At 48.8% G+C, this 22,617-nt stretch overlaps 3 protein-coding genes and 1 non-coding gene across 4 annotated transcripts; 1 reads left to right on the top strand and 3 right to left on the bottom strand.

Annotated features, from left to right (window-relative positions):
- Positions 1–285: 285 nt before the first annotated feature.
- BUD23 (BUD23 rRNA methyltransferase and ribosome maturation factor) lies at positions 286–11,177 on the bottom strand. Its single transcript, XM_054589256.1, has 12 exons — positions 11,068–11,177; positions 10,944–10,981; positions 9,679–9,774; positions 9,504–9,586; positions 9,311–9,407; positions 7,184–7,280; positions 6,151–6,201; positions 5,322–5,407; positions 5,093–5,138; positions 4,864–4,922; positions 691–795; positions 286–548 (listed from the first exon to the last, which is right to left on the bottom strand). Exons 1-12 carry the CDS (start codon positions 11,113–11,115, stop codon positions 494–496), a joined length of 861 nt encoding a protein of 286 aa, XP_054445231.1. The 5' UTR covers positions 11,116–11,177; the 3' UTR covers positions 286–493.
- Positions 1,436–1,567, bottom strand: LOC129083952 (small Cajal body-specific RNA 20). The gene has a single exon (XR_008530523.1). It is a non-coding gene; the product is annotated as a small Cajal body-specific RNA 20 (non-coding RNA).
- A 136-nt stretch (positions 11,178–11,313) lies between the features above and the next one.
- Positions 11,314–12,442, top strand: DNAJC30 (DnaJ heat shock protein family (Hsp40) member C30). Its single transcript, XM_054589728.1, has one exon. It carries the CDS (start codon positions 11,324–11,326, stop codon positions 12,002–12,004), a length of 681 nt encoding a protein of 226 aa, XP_054445703.1. The 5' UTR covers positions 11,314–11,323; the 3' UTR covers positions 12,005–12,442.
- A 5,664-nt stretch (positions 12,443–18,106) lies between these two features.
- On the bottom strand, positions 18,107–22,020 carry VPS37D (VPS37D subunit of ESCRT-I). The gene is made up of 4 exons (XM_054589727.1): positions 21,848–22,020; positions 20,326–20,497; positions 19,756–19,838; positions 18,107–19,200 (listed from the first exon to the last, which is right to left on the bottom strand). The coding sequence occupies exons 1-4, from the start codon at positions 21,983–21,985 to the stop codon at positions 18,838–18,840; spliced, it is 756 nt and encodes a 251-aa protein (XP_054445702.1). The 5' UTR covers positions 21,986–22,020; the 3' UTR covers positions 18,107–18,837.
- Positions 22,021–22,617: the final 597 nt, after the last annotated feature.

Raw genomic sequence — 22,617 nt, forward strand, 5'->3', positions numbered from 1 at the left:
TCTTCTGATCATAAGGAAACCAAAGATTGGGCAGCAGCCTCAGGCCAATGGGGACCAGGGATACATTTCATCCTGCCCATCCTTCCCAACTTTGTTTGCCTACTGTTATAAACCCTAAATTAATCTACTTGTTCCTTACAGGTTATGAGTGCTTTCAAACATTTAAGTTCTTTAAACCTAATTTGGACCTGTGGAATCAAGGAATCAAGTAACAGCTCTCACCAACAGAGGAACTTAAATTTGTTTAGGATCATAGACCTGGAAAATGCCAGAGTTGCACAGAAAAGAGGTTTATTGCTTTTAGAACACAATAAGATGCTCTCAAACTGTAAGAAGAAAATACTTTCAGAACTTTTCTAAGAAACACTATTTTGTCAGCTAATGAAGTAGATACTTCAATATATAAAATTTTCCGGAGGCAAGTGCCTGAGCTGGATGGCACAGCTCACAACTGTGTGCACGCCGAGCTGTCCCATCCAATGCAGCTAACTGCTTAGAAGTAGGGCTTGCGCTTGCGGCCAGTGTACTGGGTGTCAGGTCTAACTTCCCTGTGAAGAAATAAAAGGAAGAACAGAAAAGTTTCAATAGAAAGAACAAAGAACCTGGGGGACCCCATCAAATATAGGTAAGCCTTTAGTGGCCAAGATGTCCCTTTATCCCTAGCAGCCTATCCCCGGCCCAGGTACTCACTTGCCCTGACGTCTACGGCGCTCCTTCTTCTCCAGCACCCACTCACGGCTCTTTCTCACCACTCTGTTCTTCACGACCCCACTCTTTGCAATTCTAAATGGGACCCTGTATGAGAGACAGAGCTGTGAGCTGATGAATGGAGCAGCCTGTTAATCCAAGCAGGGAAAAATGGTGAGCTTCCTTTTATTTATTCACTGATTGACTGACAGATTTTAGAAAGGGGAAGACAATGACAGAGAAATATCTATTTGCTGTTCCACTTCTTTGTGCATTCTTTGTAGTTCTTATACATGCCCTGACTGGGATGGAACCTACAACCTTGACATATCAGGACAATGCCCTAACCAACTGAGCTACCCAGCCACGGCTAAATGGTGAGCTTCCTTTGAGTTGGAGGTGGCCTCAGATGCCCCTTCTACAATGAAGTCCCACTTGTGGGCACCCCTCCCCATCCTGGGGTCAAAGCCATTTATTTAGTAGGAGGGCCAGGAGGTGCAAGGTCCCACTCACTTGTAGGCATATTTGTAGCAGGTGACAGCTTATTGGGTCTGTACAAGTCCTGCCTATGGAGCAGGCAGGCAGGGGGCAAGGCTACTTTTGGGGTAACCAAGGCCAGGATTGGCTCACAAGAGCCTAGCAATATCCACAGAAAGCCAGAGGCCCAATGCCCACTGCTGCCACTTAAGGCCATGGTCTGGTTGTGAGGTCATCATGCCCCATCAAGTAGGGGCTCTCAGCAACAAACAAATGTCTGAGGTAGGAAAACAAGGCTGCCCAGCTTGTAGCAGCCCTGACAATAATCCTCAAGGGTTGATCTTGGCCTCCAGTGCTGGCTGAGGAGAAAAGAAACCCCCTGCAGCCCCATGAAAGAGAGGCCCTGAGAACAGAGGAAGCCTGCCTAAGCCCCCAAACCGCTTCCCCACCTGGCAGTTGGGATCACACTTTCCAGCATAACTCACACCAAGCAAGGATGCTTATCATTTGCGTGACCACCATTTCCTGAACACCAGCATGCACAGCCCATGGATGTTCTACAATGGCTATGAACATGCCTTGCCCTTGAAAGAGTTCATGGCTGGGCTGTGGCAGGTATCATTCACATAGGCAAAGCAAGTGCAGAGAGGACCAGGAGCTGCTAAGGGAGTGACAAGAAAGGAGTAACACAGGGCCTAGGAAAAATAAGAAGGTCATAGAGATAAGCTGGTTATTTCTACAGGCAAGCAACACTGCAGACAAGAGGCAATATATGAAAATGAGACACTTAAAGGAATGAAGGAAAAGGTTAGGGAACAAGAGAGTCCTGTGTGCCTGGAGTTAGGGGTATAAGAAGTGTCCAAGTGAGATTCTGAGGGTCTGCAGAGGATCAATTCACCTCCTGCACAAGTTTCCTCCTTGCCTGAGGACTAGTGGAAGCTGGACTACATGACAGACCCTTTCTGTTACTACTTTTCATCAGTTCTAACAAAACTCAGAATCATATCATTTAAAAAAAAAAAATTAATCTCACTTGGCTTGACCAGTTCATGGAGGTGTGAACACCAGCAAGGAGTGTGCCCTCCCTTCAGTAAGCAGTGGGAAATCAGTGACATTTTATACCAAAGGAATGAAAAATGATCTAGACTTTAGATTGTAGAGAGGCAGTGATTCATGAAAGAAACTTAAATCCACAATTAGGGATCAGGAGTCTGACATGCCAGAAGCAAAGCAGAAGGCAACTGCAAACTGGTATCTGGAGATGCAGGACTAATCCCTACGCATCTATAAGGAAGGGCAAGCTGTGAGCCACAGCAGAAACAATGGTAAAGAGTCATCAGGGGACTTAAAGGTAGCAGGTGAAGATGATGAGTGGCCCAGGCCCCAGGTGGGCAACAGTGGCAAATGCCAGAAGTGGACTGAACCTTTCAAGAGAGCGGTTTAGAAGTGGTAGGGTGGAGAGCAGATGGCAAGAATTAAGGAATGCACAGGTGAAACAATACTGATGCAAAAGAAAGATATAAATCAGATAAAGGTTTTTAAAACTTTTAAATTCACCTATTTATTTGTAAGTGGCTAGAATGTGATTAGAGAAAAGTGATAGTAATGGGGGAAGCCTGATAATCCTTCCAATAGACAACAGCCTCTTTCCCTCCTCTTCCCAAATCTGAGGACTTGGAAGAGTAAGAGCCTGCAGAACTGGGGGAGACAAGGTCTGTGCTAGGCCCTGTGCCGTGAGTCCTGTAAAAACAAATTTTCTACTCAACATGCTGCCCAAGTGGGTAGCAATATCCCCCCTTTTAAAATAGAGAAATGTATGCTCAGGTCACAAAACTTACCCAAGTTTACAGTTAGAACATGTCGTCTGTAGACACCGTTGTGAGGACAAGAGAAGTCCTAAGATGGATGGAGTGAGTTAAACAACTTGTACTTCATCTGTGAAGTAGGAGATGGGCCCACTCACTGGGAGCAAGTTTTGGGTGCCTTAGAGCAGAAAACATCTAGAAGAGCTCCTAAGTCCCCATGGGGAATGGGCTGAAGCAGCTAAGAGAGAACTACTTAGGTACAAGGGATCAAACAGCATAAATCTGTAGTGGACACAAGAACACAATCATCATTTTCACTACTAGTGGGCATGGAACTAATTGAATTCTCTGCCCATTTTTCCTCTTAAATGTCTTCAAAGCCTTAATACCTTCCACTCATCAACCAGAACTAAGAAATAACTCCTCGTTCACTATCCTTAATTCCTCATTCAACAAATATTGAATACCTTTTATTAATGAGACATTCTTCTAATGTCAGGGATAAAACAACAGTCCCCACCAAGTTTTCATTCTCACTGGGGATACAAATAACCAAGTAAACAAATACATGACTTAGAGCAGTTAAAGGTGTTAAGGAAAATAAAGATAAGGAGAACTCAACTAAAAATGATAAACAGAGAAATGACAAGATATTTTAACAAAGAAGGAAAAAAGGATCATTCTTGCTGCTGTGCAGAAAATAAATGGAAAGAAGCAAAGAGTGAAAGCAGGGAGACAAGTGAGGCAGTTTTCTGTAATCCAGGCAAAACTGGCAAGAGTGGGGAAAAGGGTTGGAGTTGGGATATATATTGAGGAGAGGGGTGTAGGATTTGCTGACAAATTGACCGGATATGATATAAGGAAGATAGGAATAACTGACAATGGTAAAGAATGGAGGAAGGAGGTTTGGTGGTGAAAACCAAGAGCTCTATTTTGTTCTAAACATCTATAGCAAGTTCAAGTATGGATACTTAGAAGGGGCTGGAAATCGGAGGTGGGATTAAAGCCAAGGATATAAATCTGGGAGTTATGAACCTGTAGCTGGTGTTTCAGGCAGTGCAGAGAGAGAAGGGGGGTCCAGGCTAGGCCCCACAGTGCTCCAGAAGACGGGCCAGAAAGTGGACTGAGAAGGAACAACCAGTAAGGTTAAGAGAAAACCAAGACAGTGAGTGGGAGGCCAAGCAAGAAAAGTGTTAAGTGAGTGATGCACTTTGTCAGCTCCTCCTGAGCAGGCAAAGTTAAGATAAACACAAAACGGGAAAAAAAGCTGAGAAGTGACCACAGATTTGGCAAGACAGATTGGTGGTGGCCTTGACAAGAGCAATATGTGATGAGACAGAAGCATGAGCCAGAGAAGAGAACTGAGAGAACGGCAGGGGAAAAATCAAGAAGAGTCAAGTTTTGTTATGTAAAGGGAAGCAAATAAACAAGGTGGCAGCTTGGAGTTGTTACGGGGTAAAGGGATCTCTGGAAAAACATGAGAAATTGCACAGCATGTTTATGAGCTGATAGGAATAGTCCAGGAGAGTAAAGATTAGGATGCAGAAGAGGAGAGCCACAGGAGTCAAGAGGGAATGGGATCCAGAACACAGGTGGAGGAGGCTGCCTAGGGAAGGAGGGGACAGCTTGCCAGGCATGGCAAGAAGGCAGGCAAAGAATAAGGCCACAAGGATGCTCACAGACATTCCAGTTTAAGGCAGAAGCAGGCACAGGAACAAGAGGTTCCCGATTCTATTACCACCTTGGTATCACTGCCACATCTGATCCTGAGACTTGGTGAAAGCAAAGAGAAATGGAGTAGTCCTGCTACCTCCAGCTTCCTCTGCCATGTCTAATAAACCTAGCAGCAGTAGCTCCCTGAACCTTAGGCAGGTTCATCTATGGTTCGCTTTACCTCTTTTTTGTGAATGTGGATTGCCTGGCCTCCTCTTCATCCTTAACTTCATTCAGGCCCTGCAGGAACCAAAGTGCTTTTAGATCACCCTGGAGATCTCTCAACCCATCTGTCCTACCCCAGAAGGCCTGGGCAACCACCGGGCCTAGGCCCTTCCAACAGGTCCTAGGCCCAGCCTCACAAGAAGGGAACCCAAAAGACATGGGCCTGAAAACTCAGGGTCCCTCACCTTTGGCAGAAAGGTCGAGGGTCCAGAAAACAAACAGAGGTAGAACCTGAAACAAGAAAAGTGCAAGGACTCAAAGCCTTGTAGGTCATGACAAGTCCTCACCTGCCCTTCCAAAAAACAGGTGCGCCTCCTGCTTGTGCCTCAGGGACCCAACCACCGGCACTACTCTGATCCACACCATCACCCTCTATCCAAGAGCACAAGCAGCACACTGGCCTCCAGCACTTACTTCTTTGCTTTGGCACTGTTGGGGTAGTCCACCACCACACCACCAGTGAAGCCAGCCTTCATGGCCTGGGTTGTAATCAGCTCCAACTGAGGAGAGAACATCAGTGAGTCAGAGAGGCTGGGGAAACACACTGCTTTCACTCCCTCCCTGTAAGCCAGCTGGGTTCCAGGATGGATTTTGCCTGGGAGAACTAAAGGTCTTTATTAGACTGTTCTCAATTCTGAGTCCCTAAAACTCAAGTAGAGGAAAGTTCAAGCTTGAAATAGCCATGGCAAACACCTCCCTCAAGGGAATTACAGAATAAGCAATTCTCACCTCCTAGCCTAGGGACCCATCTACCCATTCAAATCTCAGGAAATAAATGGCCACCAGCTGGGAGGCTGATCCATTCATGGTATTAGCTAGAAGCAACTCACAACTTGTCTTTTCAAGGTCTGTAACTCTGACCTCCTCGTTACTCCTTTATATTGCATTATGCTCCATAGAAAAGACAACTACTGAAGTTCTCTCAAACCCTCCCATTTACATTTGGTTATGGGAACCACTAATGTATGATACTACCTGTGATACCACCTCCTGTCAAGAGAAGATAAATACCCTACCCTACCTCCACAAATACCAGTGCTCCTCCTTAGGATATCAGGCCATAAAACATGACATCAGGGGCCACAGGGACCACTCTCAGGTACTCATTCCATCCTTTTCCCATCAAGCAGCATAAGCATCCTTGTTCTGTCACTTCCCAATAGTGGGAGGTCAGGAAAAGCACATTTTACCTATTCTGGGCCTCTCCACCTTCCCTGCACCTCCTGGTAGAGAAGAGGCTTACCTGCTCTGGATTCTCAGGATACAGCTGCAGAACAGCTCGAGCTCCACGGACCTGCAAGAAACAGAAACATTCACTACCTTACAAATATCCCATGGGGTTAGGACCCAGACACTCTACCCTTTCTTATTCACTGATAATTGAGTTCCCATTATGTACAAAGCACTGTTCTTAGCGTCAGGAATACAGCCATAAACAAAAAGAGATTGTCTCTGAACTTTTGGAGCAGCTAACAGCTGTGATTAAGAGCCAAAAAAAAAAAAAAAAAAAAAAAAGAAAAGAAAAGAAAAAGAAAAAAAATTAGGATAAAGGCATAGTGAGTGACAAGAGACTGTTGAGTTTACTCCTGGTTCAAGGAAGGCCTCTCTTGGAGGGATACTTGAGCAGAGACCTGAATATAGTGGGGAGCTGGTCATTCAAACATATGACAGAAGCACATCTCAGCACACAGAGGCCCTCAAAGTTCAGGATTAACCCCAGTGCATGAATAGAAGAAACACCTCATAATGCATAAGACCAGACAGTCACCCGCAGGAACCGCCCACCCTAGGTGAGACGGGGAGACTAAGGACACCAAGAAACACCTGATTCCTTAAAAAATGTCAACACTCATTTTTGGGACTTTCTGCTTCCCATCTTGGAGATCAGCAGGTAGGAAGAGGAAGGGGTGGGAGTTGGAGGATGTGGGCACTCTGGAAGGTATGCTGTGTGTCCTGGACATGATGTCCCTGTCCTTACTCTGTAGTGTCCATGTCCCCAAACCAACTTCTCATTAAAATTCAGCAAAGTGGCCACAGGAATTTTAGTCAGTCTCAGATTTTGACATTAGCATCATCTCCATTCCATTAGAGACTGTTAGCCCACTGACACTTTCTAACTGAGCTTTCTGTTTAGGCTGAGGATCAAAATAAGGCCCTGCCATCCCTTGCAGTCTCATCTGAATAGCCCTGCTATGAGACTCTACTTCGTAATCACTTTACCTGCAAGGCAAGGGAGGGATAGGTAGCCAGCCCAGATGCGTAGATCTTATACTCACCAGCACAGAATAAAGAGAAGTAAAAAAGCAATACAGGCGCTTGGCAGGAATGTCACACTTCTTGTTAGCATTACACAGCCACTGCACAGCAGAAATGCTGAAAGGAAGGAACCTAGTCAGGAATGTAACCAGCACACATTGCTCACCCCTGCCTCTTCCGGACTCATACCACACGTCCTTGATCTCCAGGTAAAACCCTCCTGCCCACTCCTCCTCTTTCTTGGCTTGTGCAGGTCCACTTCAGTACAACACTGGACCAAACAGGTTATACAGAAGGTCAGCACCAACTTCCTTGCAGTTAGTCCAAAGAAACATTTTCTCAATCTTTTTCTACATGCATGTCAAGTTCAAAATTACTCAGCCGTATCACAAGGCTCTCTCTGTCACCTACCTCTTCACATTCTCTTGCTCCAAATCAAGGGAAATATGTTCTACAGTACTTACAAAGCCATTCATTCCCTTTCAAAAATCAGTTCCTTCAACTGTACCTGGGGATTTATGTCTCCACAATCCCCAGATTTAAAATTTCAAGCAGCTACTACATCCTCCTGACATTCACTTCCTCAGTGCTGTAAACACCCATCCACAGAACCCCAAACCCTACTGATTTGTCCCACTGCCTCTCCAAGGTTTTACTTTCCTCCACCACTCTCCTAGGTCAGCATTTATTACCATCTCAATTGTTTCAACAACTTACCTCTTCTCCCTTCTTCTCCTAAATAATCTTCCTAAATCACAGATCTTATGTTTTCATTCCCCAGCTCCCCATCAACTACTGAGTAAACCCCAAACTTCTTTCGGTAAGAGTTAAAAATCTTCTATGACCCAACTTCACATAATCTCAAATTCCATGAAATTTCTCACTCGTGCCTATGATCTATCTGATTGACTCAGACTCCTTTCCCCACCCATTTCCGTGCCTTTGCTCATACTATTCCTTCACTAAGAAAACCCTCTTGACTATTCGGATTCCTCTCAGCCTTCATGACCCAACCCTAGCCCCTCCTTTCTTAAGGCTTTTCTGTCTCTCTTGCTTCTCTTCACAACTCTGGTGGTCCCACGACTCCCTAGTATACATCCCACATTCCGCCTTCTGTTTCACCTGGTCCATGTCTTTTAGCAGCCTATTAACCATGGAGTCTTAAAAGCAGGGACTGTATTTTCTTTCCAAATTCTACAGCACCTTGTACAATGTCTTACATATAACAAATGTTAAAAAAAAAAAAAATTAAGGAGGGCCTGCCATACCATCTCGCCTTTTAAAAACAAATTAAAAATGACTATTTACTACCAAAACACACAGATCATGTAACTGGTATTTAGTTTTCTACAACTTAGAACATTGCAACCAATCATTACTAAGAAACAATTACTATCCTTGAAATGCCTTTTTTCCCTCTGATCTTGTTCCTAGATATACGCTAATCCTTTACCACATAATAAAAATCTTCAAATCTCTATTTTTACTCACCCAGATCCCTACTCTGCACCTCTACTGCTCAACACACGATCACAGTTCTCCTTACCAGAAAATGATGAAACGATGACTTCCTCTCCTATTCCGTCTCCACTCCACCAACAAAACACTATGCTGAATTACTGAACAGAATTTACCACTAATACAAAGAACAACAGTAATTTCAATGGTCTAAGATCAGTTATTAAAATACTACATGCACACTCAAACCTTGACTGACGCCCCAGAAAGGACTCCGAAGCTGCAGAAGAGATTGGAGCAGTCTAGGCAACACGCTACTACAAATTTCTAATAAAGCAACAACATGCCTGGTGGTGCCAATAGGACGGTGGCTAGGGCCCACATGATGGCTCCTACTGGCTCAAGAAGTCCACCCTTCCCTACCACACATACTCAAAGCTGAGAAAGAATCTATACCAGTGGTGCCTGAACCTGGTAGTGCAAGATAGGAGTACACTCCAGTGCTAAGCACAGGAGTACTTAGTTTTGACATACAAAATAACACGTTTTGGGGCCTTACTCTGACCTTATATAAACCTAAAAATCCCATGGGATGTATATTTTTAAGTATTCTATATGACTCTGCTGCACAGCCAGGTATATAACAAAAAAGGTCTTCAGGTCTAAAAGCAAAACATGAAAACTCTTACCTGATACAACCATCAAAGGAGCCTGGTTTAAAGGGGATGCCCTGGCCCATGTCTCCCAGAAGCAGGTCTCCTTGTGCTTCTCGATCCAAGGCTGCATCTACATCAGAGAAGAATGACGGAAACAGACGATACGCATAAACTATTCCATATTCATGAGGGTAGTCCACTGCAGTGCTAAGTACAACATACCTACCTAGCATGGCAGGACTGATGTCGATGCCCACCCAGTAGTGTCCCTCATCCGAGAGAAAATCTCCACTCAGCCCAGTACCACAGCTGGAAGATACAATCAAACAGTGACTCAACAGTATGAATAGCAAGGATGAGCCCCATAACTTGGACAATCTGACTGGGCCCCAGGATCTCACCCAATATCCAACAGGTAACAGGGCTTCTCATCTGGCAGATTAAGGAGCTCCAATGCTCGCTCAGTCATTTTAGTCTGGATAGCAATTATCCTAGAGCTAGAAGGCAAAAAACACAAGCAAGAGGTAAAGTTCTGGGCTAATACTGCGCCCAGACAACAATGACAACCAAAAAAAGCCAAATGCTCTTTCCTGGTCAACAAAGTCAACTACAACTACTTAAAAGTGATCTCAAATGTCCATATAACACAGTGACGTGTAATTTTATTGTGACACAAGTTATAACTATTCTTGATGCAAAATTAATATAAAGGGAACAAATCACTTAACCAATTAGGTATTTTCAAATCTATCACTCTTCGATGTTGTATTACTTAAGAACTCAGTTTCTGGAAATTTACCCACCATACTCTCAGATATAAGGATCAACAATGCATAACAAAAATCAACAGCTGGGATATCCACAAGAAATATAATGCAAGCCACATACGATTTTACAGTAGTACAGCTGAAGTTAAACTAAATATATAAAACTAATTGCAGTCATTAAGCCAATGTACCTAAATAATGTATTTTACCTAACCCAATATACTCTAATTATTTCAACACATAATCAATATAAAAATGATCAATAAAATATTTTACATTTTCTTCATTCTAAGTTATTCAGACTAAACATGTTTCTACAGATGGCTGACGGCTACTGGTTACCACTGTACAGAATAGGTCTATAATATTATCTGGCTTTCCCAAAATCATGTATCTGTAGAATTTTCTATACAGTGGTGTACCAAAAAGGATAGATCTGGAAGTCTCTGCTCTAGCCTTCTCTTACTTTCTAGTTAAAGAAATAACGATCCTCTAGGAAACTCAGATACTACACCAACAGTTGTCAAGAGAATTTAATGAGATAACACAAACAGGGGAACACAGTAACATTCTATGCATACTATTCCCTTTCCCCCAAAAGCACAAACCTCTTATAGGTACCCACTGCCTCCAGCCCATTTTATCACACGCTTAAAACAAGTTCTCGCAATAAACTTTGAAAAGCCGGGAAAACATACGATCATTCCCATATTAATGCTTAGGTAACTGAGGCCCATATGGTTGAGATTTAACTGAAGTAGACTTTGCCACTATAAGAAATAGGATGAACCCTCCACCTCCACCCCTCAAATTCTGCGTGCTTTCCAAGCAATGCCCCCAATCAGGGCTACTTGCGGATTCCCGACTCCCGACGCTGCTCAACATCCAGGCTCCCTTACTTGCGTAAGTATTTCCGGGCTTCATTCTTGTCGTAAAACTGCGCAAAAGAAAAGGGGAGTAAGAGCAGAAATTAAGATGTGGAGATCCTACGACAAAGGGGTGCCCGGGGGCCACACAACTCACCAGTTCTGGGGGTCCCCCGTGCTCCGGTCTGCGTCCGCCGCACGCCATAACCGCACCTCACCTCCCCAAGTGCTGCCCAGCGGCTCACGCGTCCGGCTTTTATATCATCAGCTCCGCGCCTGCCTCGTTAATGCGCATGCTCCACTCCTCCCTGCCTTCTTTTTCACTCGATTGGCTGCAGAGCCTACACGTTACGAACAACACAGGCCTCCAATTGGCTGGCTAAGGTTTGCACCCCCCAGCAGATTCATTCAAGATGGCAGCCAAGCACGATCTGAGGTGGCCGCGGATGTTAATGTGGAAGTTGTGGCTGGCTCGGGGGCCTCCACAAAAGCGGGTGTCGTTCCTGGGTCTAGAAGCGAGGACTTATTCCCGGGGCGACGGCCCGTACTCGCGTACGGCGCTGTATGAGCTGCTCGGCGTCCCCTCCACGGCCACGCAGGCGCAAATCAAGGCCGCCTACTACCGGCAAAGCTTCCTCTACCACCCGGACCGCAACTCGGGCAGCGCTGAGGCTGCCGAACGCTTTACGCGCATCTCCCAGGCATACGTGGTGCTGGGTAGTGCCACCCTGCGCCGCAAGTATGACCGCGGCCTGCTCAGCGACGCGGACTTGCGCGGACCTGGCGTCCGGCCTTCCAAGGCTCCCTCCGCGGACTCTGGCTCGCCCCGCACCCCGCCGCCGTCCTCTCGGACCCACGGCGGTGGTCAGGCAGCGTCGGGAGCAAACCGCTGTATGTTCGACTTTGACGCCTTCTACCAGGCGCACTACGGGGAACAGCTAGAGCGCGAACGCCGCTTGAGGGCCCGTCGTGAGGCCCTTCGCAAGCAGCAGGAGGATCGGGCTAAGAAGGGCTTCCGTTGGGACGAGACCAGAGACACGACTTTAGTCTTCCTTCTTCTCACAGTCTTCATCATCATGGGCTTTCGTTTTTAATCGGAGAGAGGGGAAGGGGAGCATCCCCCAGCCAGACCCCAGAAAATGGCCTTTCCTGTCTTGAACGCTTCGTCTTCCATAGCCTACCTCTGCTGGGGTCCGAAGGAACTGCTCTCCCCTCCTCTTCCCCACCCGCCCAGCTTAGCCATTGACCTGCACATCCCTCCCCCTGCGGTCCAGAAAAGGAGACTTTTTGATGCCTAAGAAGGAGGCCCCAAAATGAAGAGCCCTGAAGGCCCGAGAGTGAAGGGTTTTCTGGAGTCCCTTGAGTGCCTGTTTCCAGAGGTTGCCTTCTGATGTCAACTTCTGGAACACTTGCTCTGGCTTTTTTGTAGAGCTCTGAGAAAGAATTGTCTGCTCCTGTCCCCATAGTCGTACTGTGGGGCTCTGTAACCTTGAAACGTGCAATGTGACCAATTGTTGGCTGCCAAAAGAAAATTTCTGAGGTTGTACAACTTTGTCTTTCTGTGAGTTCCCCAAGCCGCAGGTGAGACCTGATGTAGGCTAGAAATGTGATGTGTGGAAACCTTGCTATTCTATGGTCAGTCCCAAATCCCACTCCCCCTTCTGTTGGTGGCATGAGGGAGTGGGAAAGCAAGGTCATCAAGAATAAGGAATGAATGTTCCTGTGCCCATACCTATCTAACATATGACCTTGGAGAAGTTACTCTGTGGGCATGACAGCAGAGAACAAATCATTTGCTCTCTTCTGTCACACTTTATTACCTATAGTTCTAATGGACTCAGTGGTTAAAACATGCTAGTAGAGTCAAATTTATCTTTTTGGTCAGTGTGCCTGCCTCCCGGTCATCCCTTTACCAGTGAGCCCTATTGCTAATGATGCAACCCAAACCTAGAAATAGAGCTGCTCATTGTAGCCCATCCTGTTTAGCTTGCAGTGTTCATTGCAGGTCCTACAAGCCAAGTTCTGGAAACATGCATGGTTGCTTGAGACAATGGGGAATTTGGTGAGTTTGAGTTGGTGGGACTATTGAGGATCAGGAGGCCAGTAGTGGAAACTGGGTTGCTTGTTCACACCTGCTTGTGGCTTTTTTTCTGTTTCTAACTAGTGCTATGCAGTTGGTCAGTCCATTTGGCTAGAGCGGTATTAGGCTCTCTTAACCCGTAGTCACTGCATGTGGGGAGTGTATGACTGCCAGATTGTCAGCGCTCAAATGTTTATGCCCTGGGGCTGAGTGTTAAGCTGTGCGATAAGAAAACCTTTGCAAGAGATCTACCACAAGGGTAAAGGCCTAAGTCTAGAGCCTAAACAAAGCCAGAGGTGCTTTGGCACATTCATACCAATTCCTGCACTCACACTCTTGTGTGAAATCCTTGTATAAATTGGGATAAACCCATAGCTAGTTCATTTTGGTGTCTTTGATTCTCTCTAGCCTTAGATGTCATGGGCAAGCTCTTATGGCTGTTGTCCCCAGCCTTTTTGGCACCAGGGACCAGTACTGTGGAAGACAGTTTTTCCACAGACTGGGGTGGGAGCGATGGTTTCAGGATGATTCAAGTGCATTACATTCAAGCTTACCTCCTGTGTGGCCCAGTTCCTAACAGGCCCAGACCAGTATCAGTCCAGGGCCTGGAAGTTGGGAACCCCTGCCTTACGGGTTTGTAGTAGCCACGCCGTTCATTAGTAAAGATTTGAGCCCACCCTGGTTCAGGCCAGCTGTACTCAGTGAGCCTGGATTTGGGGGATGGGGTATATGTACTCCTATAGCGCCATTCTCTTGCCTCAGGTTTTTTTAGGCCAGATCTGAACTCTGATACCTTACTCCTTCCCATCCCTAAACTGAGTCTGGGCTATTTATGGAAGGGGAGATATGTGGGAGGCTTTTTGAAGGATCCCCCAACCCTCGATATTACCTTGTCCCCATTGTAACATTTCTCCCTTCCTACCCCGGAGGGGAGAGGCCAAATCAGGCTGGACATTAGTCCCTGCCTTCTAGGAGCTGTTCCCCAATTCCTGATTGGGAGGAAAGCTCAGACATGCTCAACTTTATTCCCTTTTCAGTGGGAGATGGACAAGAGGGGCCCAGCCTTTCTCAGGCTGTGATCATTGAGGTGGGATGAGATAGCAAATATAATGCAAGACTGAGTGAACAGTACATACAGGTCTTATAGGGAGACACAAAGAACAAGACAGGATCAAAGGTGTAAATGTCTAGGCAATTGTGATATTGTCTTTGGAATTGATCAGGATTTTATTTCTTCTGAGCCAAACTACTTTTCCCTCTGTTGCCCTTTTATTTATTGCTGGGTGAAATCCTTTACCCACCACAGTTCTGAGAGAGTAGGATTTCTTGCTTCCTTCTGAGGTTCTGGCATTTTGTTCACAAGGTGTACCTTGCCTGCTGTAATGGTTCCAGTATGAGCCAAAATGAATAAGAATAGCCTACCTTAGGCCAGTTAATTGTCCTTATGGTCATTATTGACTCCATATATATATATATATATATATCTTCCTTAAGGCCACAGCCTGAGGCTGAGGCACCAAGGGTAGAGCCCAAGTAGTGGCCACCATACTACTTTTTGGGAAAATGGTGAGGAGACCAAGGCTATGTCTTGGACCTTTGGGCTTCCTGGAAGGTCACCAGATCTCATGAAGAAAGGCTGAGAGAAGGGACAACCGGTAAGTAGTGGTGCTACTTCAATTTACTCTCTCTTCAATTCAGTGCACTAGGCAAGTGGACTCTTTCCTGGCCTTGCCTCCTCTCAGTTCCTCAGCCCTGTGATGAGATCACATATTGCTACCTGCCTATGGTCAAGATCATAGGAGAGCCCTGGCTGGTATGGCTCAGTGGATTGAGTGCTGGCCTACGAACCAAAGGATCGCTGGTTCAGTTCCCAGTCAGGGCACATGCTTGGGGTGCGTGAGAAGCAACCACACATTGATGTTCTCTCCCTCTCTCTCCATCCCTTCTCTTCTTTCTAAAAATAAATAAATAAAATCTTTTTTAAAAAGAAAAGATCATAGGAGAAGGCCTTCCTTGCCTGCTCTCAGGCCAAACTTATAACCCTGGCAGCCATAGGGTTTGTGCAGAATATCTGAAGGTCCCTCTGTTAGTGTGTTAGGATGATAGTAAGACCTGAGTTTGGACCTTATGAACTTGCATATGCTGAGAATGCTCAGTGCACTCATCCCCAAGAAGCCTGTGCAGAGTTCACTTTCACCATCTGTTGTGAGGTCACAGTATCACTATGCATGTAGCCATCATGCTGCTCTTAAGGCTCTCTGAGTCTGGGGCCCTGTCACTAGTCTTGAGGTATGTTGGCCCTCCCATCACACCATTGCCTCTTCAGCATTCACCTTCACAGTCCTGGGAGGGGACTGCTACTAGACAAGAGGAGGCCTGTTTTAGAATGACCAAGAACAGACCAAGATTCATAGTCACACAGTGTTTGCCTGTGGCTAGCACAGCATCTTTAAATAACTTTAGCCAATATTCGTGACTGAGGAGACTTTGCATAAAAATCCAGATTTCTGACTTCTCTCAAAAAATGAGAAAATGTGCCACCATTGAGCTAACTCAGGTAACTACATTACTGCCTGGGAGAAGCTCTAACATCTGCCTTTTAGATAGGATATTTCTCCACATTTCGTTGCACTCCTACCATCAGGGGAATTGTAAAAGGCCTTGATGCACACACTTGCAACATTTTGCTCACAGTAGAGAAATATCTCTATATCCCATGTCTATCAAAAGGGGAAATTTTAAAAAAGGACCATGCATTTCCAGGAAAAATGGGAGAGGGTGTATTTCTTTGTGGAAATGGACTGCTTTGCACCTCTGTGATCTTACTGGCCCCTACAGGCATTTGAGTTTACATCGTATATAAGAGCTCACACTTTATGCAGGGACCAGAAGAATCTGAAGAGGTATACAGCAGTGGTAAGGTCCTAGACAAAGCCAGAGGTCCTTCCTCTGCAGAGTATAGTAACACCAATTTCTACGTTCAATCTTTGATGTACAGTCTGTGAATAAATTAACAATAAACCCACAGCTAGTACAACTTGGTCCCTTGGAAACCATTTGATTCTTTAACCTTGGAGGTGAGGGGCAAGTTCCTAACCATGGCTTTGCAGTGACCACATGATTCAGTGGTAAAGATTTGAGTCCCTTCTGGTTCAGGTCTGCTTAGGTCAGTAAGCCTTGATTAGCAAAAAAACCCCAAAACCATAAAAACATTTAATGTTGTCTTTTGTATTTGGCAAATGGGGAGAAACTAAAGGAGACATGCAGAAGCTAGTGATTCCCAAACAAGTGGGTGCACAGACTTTCTTGAGAGGCAGGAATTGTTTATCAAAAAGGGATTAGAGTTTCATTTGGATAACTCTTCATTTTTGGTTTGTAAAAGTATTGGTAGTCTGTAATAGGTGGCGCCTTAATCATGAGCTCCTTGATATAGACCTTTAAATTTGTTCTCTCGCAGAGGGTTATGGCCAGGATCATTCCTTGGGGCCCCAGAACCTGGGAACAGAAAGTTCAGTAGGTTTCAAGCAGAGTCCTGCATGCAACCTTCCAGAACATTCCACGTATCTTCAAGTAGGAAAGTTAATGAAGTTTATTAACTGTTCAATTCTAAGCTTTTCCCATGTCCCAGAACTAGGCCTGTTCCACGCTGGTGCTATCTGTACCCACCTGCCACTGTCTTTTTTCGGGCTGGATCTGAACACTTACAGGGCTTCAGTCCCTAACCCCTCTAAAACACTCTGTGTCCCCTGAGGTAGGTGAGGACTTTTAAAGGATCCCATCCAGTTCCAGGGTAACACTTTTCTCCCATCCCTGTCCTTACGTTGCCTGGGTTGTTCCTTTTTCTTAACTGCCCTGGGGAGGGGAGGCTGCTCCCCAATTCATGGCTGTGGAGGAAGGCTCAGACATGCCCAAACTTAGCCCCTTTTCTCCTTTTAGTTAAGAACAAACAAAAAACTGCCTGGAAGCATGGATCCAAATGGGAGGCCAAAGCAAGAAGGACCCATTTTACCAAAGGTTGTGCATAGAATTTGGGGGGTCTTCCAGAGCTGCTCTGTCCATTGTCCCTCAGCCTCTAGCAGCTCAAGTGCTAGCCAACAGGAGTGTAGGAGAACCAAGGCCAACTGGATGGAGGGTCTAAAGGGCACACTATCAGTGCTTGCTTTGACTGTACCCCTATCTGATAATGTGGACTTGAAGGGCTCTCAAAAGCTCAAATGGGCCAGACTAACTAATGCCTAAATCTCTAGAGATCAAGCTCACAGAGGTGCTGTTCACACAACTTTATAGATGGGGGTCATCTACTTCCCATAGCAGCCCTGACTTAAGATCCTCATAATGAGCCAAAATCTGGCTCCTTGCAGCTTCCATCCATTAGTCTAGGCTCTGACCTCTGGCTCTACTTGGATCCCTCAGCTGTTCCACATGGGACTTAGGCCAATCCTCTTATTGTTACTCCAAAGGTACTGTTTTGGGGGAATCCTTACCGTGTAAAATATCAGTGAAAAGTCAAGCCAACCCAACACTTCGCTCTTTTTAGATGGTTATATTTCTATTAACATGGACCAAGATCACATTCACTTCTACAGAACTCTGCCCCCTCTTTAAGAACTTCCATGCTTACTAGCCAAACTTCATTTGACCTAAGCTGATTTGAGTCATGTTTCTACTCTCCCATCTTCTTGTCCCACACTCATCAGCCAAACTGGCCATGTAGTGGTTTATCCTAGCTGAAGACATACCTTCAGTGCTATAGTGCTCCCTCCATCACTCAGTTGGGGGTGGCCATTTGGCAGGCCAGAGAAGGAGCACATACCATCCTGATTGGGCTTATGGGCAACCCAGTCGTACAGGTGAGGCAATTGGAGAACAATGAAGAAGCAAAGTGTGCTTCAGGCCAGAAGTGCTGGGAAATTAAGAGTTAGGAAAGTCTCCCACGGGTCAGTAATCAGAAAAGGTTTCATAGAAGAGGCAGGAGCAGTGCTAGACCTGAAGGACAGCCAGGTTTTGGGTGGGCAGAAAGGAAGGAAGGGCACCTCGAGTAGGAAGCTCAGAAGTTGAGATGTAGAGGCTGCAACAGCAGATTGGCTGGTTGAGGGAGCAGAGAGGAGTCGGGCAGCATCGTCATCCTCCTCATCACATTTATTGACGGCCCCTGGGAGGTGGGGCTGGGGACAGAACATACAAAGACAAGGACCTGCCCTCAAAAATGTTCCATTCTAAGGAGACAGGACAGAAAAATACAGAATGGTCTTTCCTGGGGATGGCCCACTCTCACCTGTGCAGGTCAGGAGTCCCTGGCCTACCTTGCCCCAGGGTCTGGAGCATGAGTGGGGCCCCAGGGCCAAGGTGTCCCTGACCCTGCAGCTGGGACCTGACCACCTGGCTCCTAGGCGGTTGGCCCCAGGACTGGGGGAAAGGTAGGCTCAGTACATGATGGGAAACACGCCTGTCAGCCTTGGCATTGTGCCAGCCCAATGGGGTGGTAGGGTGCAACAGGCCCATGAGGCAGGGCCCCTTGAGGGAAGTGGGCACCTTCCTAGGTTGCCATGAGTCAAGTTCTTTCACTGGGTCTTGCCCATCACCTGGGAGGCCCCAGCCAGGGACCAAAAAAAAGGCAGAGTTTCCTCAGTGCCAGAGGCATAACACCCTGCCTGCCCACCCCACCCCAAGCCCTCTTTCTGGGCATCTTCCAGGTGACCCTCCTCCCCAGCTCAGCCTCCAGGGCCAGGGCCTGCCTGAGGCCAAGGGGAGGGGCCTGCCCCTCCCCCCACCCAGGCAGTGGGGGAGGAGGAGGAGCCACGCATCAAGTTTGTCTAGGCCCCCCATTGGGGAGCCATACCCTGGATCCTACCGGTGAGGGGGTTCTGGCTGCGAGGGCCGAGGGCTCAGCAGAGGTGCTGGGCCAAGGGGGCACCCGGGGGAGCCCTTCAGTGGGGGCACTGGGCGGGAGTCCAAGGGGGGCAGGCTCCGGGGCACTGCTGGTGGCCCCCGGGCAGCCCCGGTGGGCAGGACAGCTGCAGCAGGGAAGGGTTTGGGGGGATCCGCAGCAGCAGTCGGTGCTGGCTGGGAAGACCGCTCCCGGCGCCGCAGCAACTCCTGCAGCTTCTCAGCCTGGGTTCGCCTCAGGTGGGCCAGGGCACGGCCTCGCTGGAAAGCGGGCAAGAAAGCCTCCAGGCTCTGCTCCCCCAGCAGCAGCTGCTCCATCTGCTCCTGGGACAGGAGGAAGGGACAGTTTGGGGAGCACGACCAAAGACTGAGGACTGGCCCTCTCTCCCTCCCATCCTGAATGCCTTCCAATGGTGACCACAGCTGGGGGACAGGCCACCTGAGTTCCAGCTTGGGTGTGCCTCTGACTTGCTGAGTGACTGCAGACAAATGTCCTCTACTTTCAAGCCTCTATTTCCTGACTATCACCAGACCTGCTGGGTCAGAGATGAGGCAAGATCAGCGATGGGGACACACTTAAGTAGACTTAGGTGTTGCTCATCAAGGTTGGGGCCAGGGTCCCTCCTCCCCTACCTCCATAGACTCACTGAGCACTATGCTCCCAACCCAACACTGAAAAGTTTGTCCTAGCTTCTCTGTAGACCCCGCCTACACAGCCCTGAGACATTCACAGGGGAGTGCTCCCAGGGGCCTGGCACTCAAGACAGACTTCCTGGAGGAGGGGCTCTCAAGCCTGTAATGCAAGAATGAAGGATGGGGGGGAGAACGATAAGATGGGTCTCTCTCCCTGTCCCCAGGCCCAGCCTCTCCTCCCCTCACCTCAGCCTCCTGCTCAGCCTCTTCCAGCTCAGCCTGCAGCCAGCCCAGTGCACAGTGGGGGCTCCAGCGATGCATGCTCTCCTCTGAGGGCCACAGAGGGACAGCGTGAATAACCCCTGCCCTCAGGGCCTGTCACCCAAGACAGACAGGCCACAGCCCCAAGGCCCAATCCTGACTCTCTGACCCTTTGTGTGATTCTCTGCTTCCCTTCCCCTCTTTGGGGCCTCAGTTTCCTCATCTGTGCAATGTCCATGGCATCAGTTTGTGCACCTTCTCCCAAGGTTCTGCCCCTCAGTCCTAGTGCAAAGAGGAAGCAGGGGCTTTGTCTCCTAGAGCACCCCAGGCCCATGGCTATTAGGCCCCCCTTTCTTCCACTGCCAGGGCTCCCATCTGGCCTCTACAACCCAGCTCTGCTCACCAACTGTTCACTTCCCCAACTTAGTTTTCCAGGAGTAGCCCCATCAAACTTGCCTGGGGAACAGGTCTGCCCAAGACCCACCTTTCAGAGCCTAGCACTTCCCAAAGCCAATTGCCACCCACCCCGGGTAGCCCTCCCAGCTGTCCCCTCACCCAGTCGCTGCAGCTTGTCCGCACAGCTCTCAGCCACCTCTCGAAGCTCTTGGTACTTGATGGCCAGGGCGGCCCGACCCATCTCCAGGCGGGGCCGTAATGCTAGGTTCTCCTTGGCTAGTGCGTAGTTGGAGGCCAGGCATGCCTCACGCTCCAGCTGTAGGCCCTGGAACTGCCACCAGAGAAGAGCCAAGAGGTGCACTCAGGGAGTCTGCCCACATCTACCTACTGCCACCCTGAGCAACAGTGGCCATGGGTCAGGCCGAAAGCACCCCAATCTCCAGATGAGGAGCCAACAGGTACAGGGACTGCAAGAAGCCCAGGTGGCTTTGCCTTGAGCTCCCTCTCTGGGCCTCAGTTTCCTCCTTTACAAAGTGAGCTAAAAACCACTACCTCATAGGACTGTGGTGAGACTGAAGTAAGGAAAACTATGAAGGCCTCTACAAATGTTAGTTAATTTTTAATTTTTCAATTAATATGTCTGCTCAGGTCCCTGAGGAGTCCCCCTCCCTCTTCTGTCCCATTTTCCATGCATGGGCAGCTAGCTTCCCTCTCATTCCAGGCCTTTGTCTGCTTCCTCCTCAGGTGTTTGTGCTGAAAACACTCCCACCCCTGCTCTGACTCTCCAGAGTGGTCTTCACCCTGTCCCTGCATAGTACCCCCTCAAGCCACCCTCTCTTCCCTTCACACCTCTCCTTCTGCCCTCCACTGGAATCCCCACACCCCCAAGGAATACACACCCCCTTTTCCTCCCGGATTCCCTAGCACCTGCTCCCAGCTTTCCTTCTCTTGCAGAAAGCAGAGCCCCTTTCTTTCCTGGCTCTGGAGAATGCTTTTTCCTTGTTTCTAGGAGCGCCCAGCCTCCCCTCCCAGCCCCTGGGAACACACTACCCTCCATCTGTCCCCTATACGATGCACATGCCCCTTCTGTCTGCCTCCCTCCAACACACACTTTCCCTTTCTGCCCCCGACAGCCAACCAGCCCGGGCCTATCGCCTGTGAAATATACAACTTTCTCTTATGGTGGCCTATGGAATACACACCTCAGCTTTCAGTACCCCTACCCAAAGAAAAGACACAAAGCCTCCTCTTGCACCCTCAGGATGCGGGCGCTCCCACAACGGTCCCCCCAGGTGTTAAACAGGCCCCTAGTTCTTCCTATGGAAAGCACCTCCCCTTTCTGGCCCTACGGAACGTGGGTGTGCGAGCCAGGGCCCCCCACAACACAACCACCCCTACCCCCCGGAACACACCTCCCTGGAGCATCCGCTGTAGGACACGCCTCGCAGCCATCCCGGGGGTGCATAGGCGCCTCCCTAGGTCTCCCGCGCCCCACCCGCCCCAGGCCGGTTCCGGGCGCCCCCTCCCCCGGGGGCGGCTCCGCGGGGCCCACTCGTACGTGCCAGGCTCCCGCGCCCACCGGCGGTCCCGCGGCCCGGCCCGCGCAGCCCTTTGGTTGCTCGGCAGGTCCGGCAGGCCGCGGCCCGTCCCCCGCGACCCCCGCCCGCGACCCCCGCGCTACCTTCCTGCTGAGCCGCACGATCCGGTCCAGCTTGGGTTCATCCTGAAGCAGGTCCCGGAGCTGCCCGGTGCTGAGGATCCCAAAGCGCCCCGGGCTGCCGGGCTCCGGCCCCGCCCGCGACGCCCGGGCCCGGTACATGCCGCCCGCCCGCGCCCCCAGCTCGGCTGCTGGCTCGGCCCGCTCGGCCCACTCCGCCCCAGCTCCGCTCCGCTCCGGCTCCGGGATCCGGATCCGGCTCCGGCCGCGCGCGCCGCTCCGCCGCCAGAGGGCGCCCCGCCCGTTCTTAAAGGGGCCGCGGCGCGGGGGCTGGGGGGTGGGGCGGAGAGGGGGCGAACCGCACCCCTCTCACCCTGGCAATGCAGCGGCGCGCGGCGCCTCCCGCACCCTCCGACTGGACAGCAAAACCATTCCCCGGCCGCCATCTGAATATCTGAGGCCGCCTCTCTCCGCACTCCTCCTCTTGGCCATCCATCATTCACCACGCCCCCCAAGCACGGATTCTCCCACCCTAGGCGTTTACAATTTGCAGGGCTATTCCCTTTTTCCCCCTGAATTCGCACAACAATTTTCTTAGTTTGGCTGGGCGCCAGGAGCTCTTGCCTTGCAGCTAACTTGGACAAGTCAGTTGCCTTCCCAAGCCTCAATTTTCTCTTCTGCAAAATGGGGTGACACACAATATGAGGATTAGAGGTAGTGAGTATTGTTACCTGTAGTAAATGAATACCTAGTATGTTGTTATTTTACAGATGAGGAAACAGATTCACAGTGAT

The sequence above is a fragment of the Pteronotus mesoamericanus genome, unplaced genomic scaffold, assembly GCF_021234165.1.
Source record: "Pteronotus mesoamericanus isolate MK-2021 breed Mesoamerican mustached bat unplaced genomic scaffold, CSHL_Meso_final scaffold_167, whole genome shotgun sequence".
Taxonomy (NCBI): Eukaryota; Metazoa; Chordata; class Mammalia; order Chiroptera; family Mormoopidae; genus Pteronotus; species Pteronotus mesoamericanus.

Excerpts from the sequence above, each read along its gene's own strand:
- VPS37D (XM_054589727.1), bottom strand. The coding sequence starts at position 21,985 with ATGTACCGGGCCCGGGCGTCGCGGGCGGGGCCGGAGCCCGGCAGCCCG. Across the intron at positions 20,498-21,847 it reads TCGTGCGGCTCAGCAGGAAG|TTCCAGGGCCTACAGCTGGA; the intron begins GTAGCGCGGGGG and ends CTCTGGTGGCAG. Across the intron at positions 19,839-20,325 it reads GGACAAGCTGCAGCGACTGG|AGGAGAGCATGCATCGCTGG; the intron begins GTGAGGGGACAG and ends TGTGGCCCTCAG.
- DNAJC30 (XM_054589728.1), top strand. The coding sequence starts at position 11,324 with ATGGCAGCCAAGCACGATCTGAGGTGGCCGCGGATGTTAATGTGGAAG.
- BUD23 (XM_054589256.1), bottom strand. The coding sequence starts at position 11,115 with ATGGCGTGCGGCGGACGCAGACCGGAGCACGGGGGACCCCCAGAACTG. Across the intron at positions 10,982-11,067 it reads ACGGGGGACCCCCAGAACTG|TTTTACGACAAGAATGAAGC; the intron begins GTGAGTTGTGTG and ends TCTTTTGCGCAG. Across the intron at positions 5,408-6,150 it reads ATCCTGAGAATCCAGAGCAG|TTGGAGCTGATTACAACCCA; the intron begins GTAAGCCTCTTC and ends TTCTCTCCTCAG.